Source organism: Perkinsus marinus (assembly GCF_000006405.1).
Source record: "Perkinsus marinus ATCC 50983 genomic scaffold scf_1104296975596, whole genome shotgun sequence".
Lineage (NCBI taxonomy): Eukaryota > Perkinsozoa > Perkinsida > Perkinsidae > Perkinsus > Perkinsus marinus.
The window spans coordinates 50,106-52,554 of record NW_003200720.1 but is presented as its reverse complement, the minus strand read 5'-3'; the positions used below and the strand labels follow the sequence as shown (position 1 = coordinate 52,554).

The 2,449-nt window shown below is 48.8% G+C and overlaps 1 protein-coding gene across 1 annotated transcript in view; it reads left to right on the top strand.

Moving 5' to 3' along the window:
* The window catches only part of Pmar_PMAR025505 (hypothetical protein), a gene marked incomplete at both ends in the record, with an annotated part of 3,443 nt that overhangs the window by 860 nt on the left and 134 nt on the right, over positions 1-2,449 (top strand). The window contains 11 exons of the mRNA XM_002765121.1: positions 48-155; positions 1,025-1,166; positions 1,239-1,275; positions 1,325-1,400; positions 1,535-1,587; positions 1,634-1,711; positions 1,848-1,916; positions 1,965-2,059; positions 2,108-2,197; positions 2,243-2,299; positions 2,380-2,449. Coding sequence (XP_002765167.1) covers positions 48-155; positions 1,025-1,166; positions 1,239-1,275; positions 1,325-1,400; positions 1,535-1,587; positions 1,634-1,711; positions 1,848-1,916; positions 1,965-2,059; positions 2,108-2,197; positions 2,243-2,299; positions 2,380-2,449 — 875 coding nt within the window. The remainder of the gene's footprint in view (positions 1-47; positions 156-1,024; positions 1,167-1,238; positions 1,276-1,324; positions 1,401-1,534; positions 1,588-1,633; positions 1,712-1,847; positions 1,917-1,964; positions 2,060-2,107; positions 2,198-2,242; positions 2,300-2,379) is intronic.

The window sequence follows — 2,449 nt, the reverse complement described above, 5'->3', positions numbered from 1 at the left end:
ACTCTGAGAGAGCTCCATATTAATCTCATATTCTCGAATCCAAGCAGTTATGCTCCCCGGCGAAAGACCCATCAAAGCGGCAAAACAACTTCTGACCCCGCCAGATACTTTGCTATCGAGCCTGGATGTGTGACAGAGGCTTGCTTTAAAACAAAGTAAACTGCCAACCTCTTCTTCATATCCCATGAAATATCATCCAATGGATTGTCAACCAGCAACTGCTCCTTCATTCGGGCTGTCTTCTCTCTTCAAGCGGCATTTCGCGCTTCTCCGATCTTCAGCTCTCGTTTACTTGGTCTGCGCGTTCCCTTACGCTGTACTAGTTTTGATACACACTTTTGGCCCAGATCTCTTCCCAACATGTCCAACATTGCGAACCTGACTCCCACTCAACGGACTTAGCCTCGTGTGATAGCCGTGCCCTGCTGTAGAGACAGAGCACTCGGATGAGGCAGCTGTTGTCTTAGTGGCTAGTCTCTCAGAGATTCGCTTACGTCGGCTCCTGGCCGCCTTGGCCCGGCTCCTCTGAAAACGGCTGAGATCCTCTGAGAGGATTCCTCTCCAGCGCTAGAGGCACTCAGGATGCTGCTAGAATTGACCGTGGTACATGTATCCGCCGATTGCGTGGATGATTGGGTGAACTCAATCTCTTCGCTTATTTTTGCCGTCTTCTTGAGGAACAAGCCGTGTTATCGACGCTCTGGTCACTGCTAGTGATTAGGCACAGATGGATTACCTCATTGTGTTATGCATTTAATTAATTTCGAGGGGCGCCGGTTCAGTATCGAGGGTCGGACACGTGCAAAACTGCCATAAAATTTTGTTTTCCGAAAATCGATTGCGGACAGGTTCCATGCAATATGACTATAATATAGTTGAAATTTCGAATATAAGCCCCCCTTACATAGTTACTATATGAGAGGGGCTTATACTCGAAATTTTAGCTTGAAAATCGCTCTGTAGAAAAAGTTGCCTCTGCACACGTATTGTCGGTCTTAAGATGGCGCGTACTGTATACTTTCAGGAAAGTAGATATGCTAGGCCAGGCTGAGTCGACGATTGTGGTCCAAATCGATGGCTTGAGTATGATGGCTAGAGAGGGTAAATCGTGTGCGGGTGACGTCGCTGAGTGTCAGTTGGAGTCTGCACGCATGCGCATCGATTTGGTAATCTGCTTAGGCCCGGGGGAATGGTCGTCGCTTGGGCATGACAATTCAGTGATGGTAATGGTCACTCAGAGGAAGGACTTTGAGGCTCATCTAGTCATATTCGACCGTAGCATGATCATTTTTGTGGCGCGCTAAAAGTTGGTCACTATTCTTAGAGGCTGATGATTGCCTACTCTACAGCGGTGCCATCACTGCTGGCCTCGGCTGCAAATATGAATGGCCGAAAATCATGTGAGTTACCTCAGTGCCGTTGGTTAGAGGAGTTGTTTTGCATCCGAAAGATCTCTGGTTCGATTCTTGGAAGAACTTCTGAGTTTCTCCCTAATCGTGCCTTGCGTAGAAAAAGGCATATCCCTCCATGTCAGGTTCTTGGGCTTCTCTCCACTATCTTCCAAGACTCCAGTACTGGCAATAAAGTGTATGCTCCATGGGCCCGCGTGCATGCTGGTACTTGTATAGTCTAGGTCCGACTCATGTGGCCTTCGCCTCCCTCTGTGGTGCTCTAGACAAGGTCCAGGCTGAACGCCGTTTGAAAAAGAAAAGTAAAACTCATCCGACCTAATATTTCCTTAGAAGTCGATGGTTGTTCGAAATGTGTCGACGAGTCCCGTCTCGTGGGGAGGGTTTTACCCGTCACGACTCGATGCGGGTATTCAACACGGCACGCCCCGTCTTCAGTCCCCGGCATGGCCGAGAAAGCGGAGTTCTATGACGTTGAGAATGATAATGAATTAGCGGAGCGAAGCGGTATTTATTGTCCGTTTATCGCTCCTTGTGCAGAGGTTGTTTTTGCAGAGGAGGTGGAGGCATCCTCATCTTCGTCCTCGGATGCCTGGTCGAGTGATGATGAATACGGTAGTTCGCCAGTGAAGACATACCCTGGGAAGAAAGTAGTGATCGATGTGGTCGTCGGGGTCCAACAAGTACCGTACTGGTAGGGTGCACGGACTGCAGGAGTGGAGAGCAATAAGCTGATGGGCACGTCGAAGAGAGTCGGAGGAGATAGAGCATTCGTATGGCGAACTAAGGTGGGGGAAGGAGGATGATGTTGTTGATGGGAAAAGAGGTGGTAGGTGATGAACAGGAGGCAGGCAGCTAGACACGAAGTCGGTGGAGGTGCGAACATGAATGTAGGTCAGTGTGTTAGGAAGTTGGGATTTATATGTGGTGATCCTGGTTCGAAACTAAGTGATGGTGTTTTTCTGGACAGGTTCTGAGGATGGATGCTGACGGACTGGAGCAAGTTACACAAATTAACAATGTAGTTTGGGCTTGTCAAT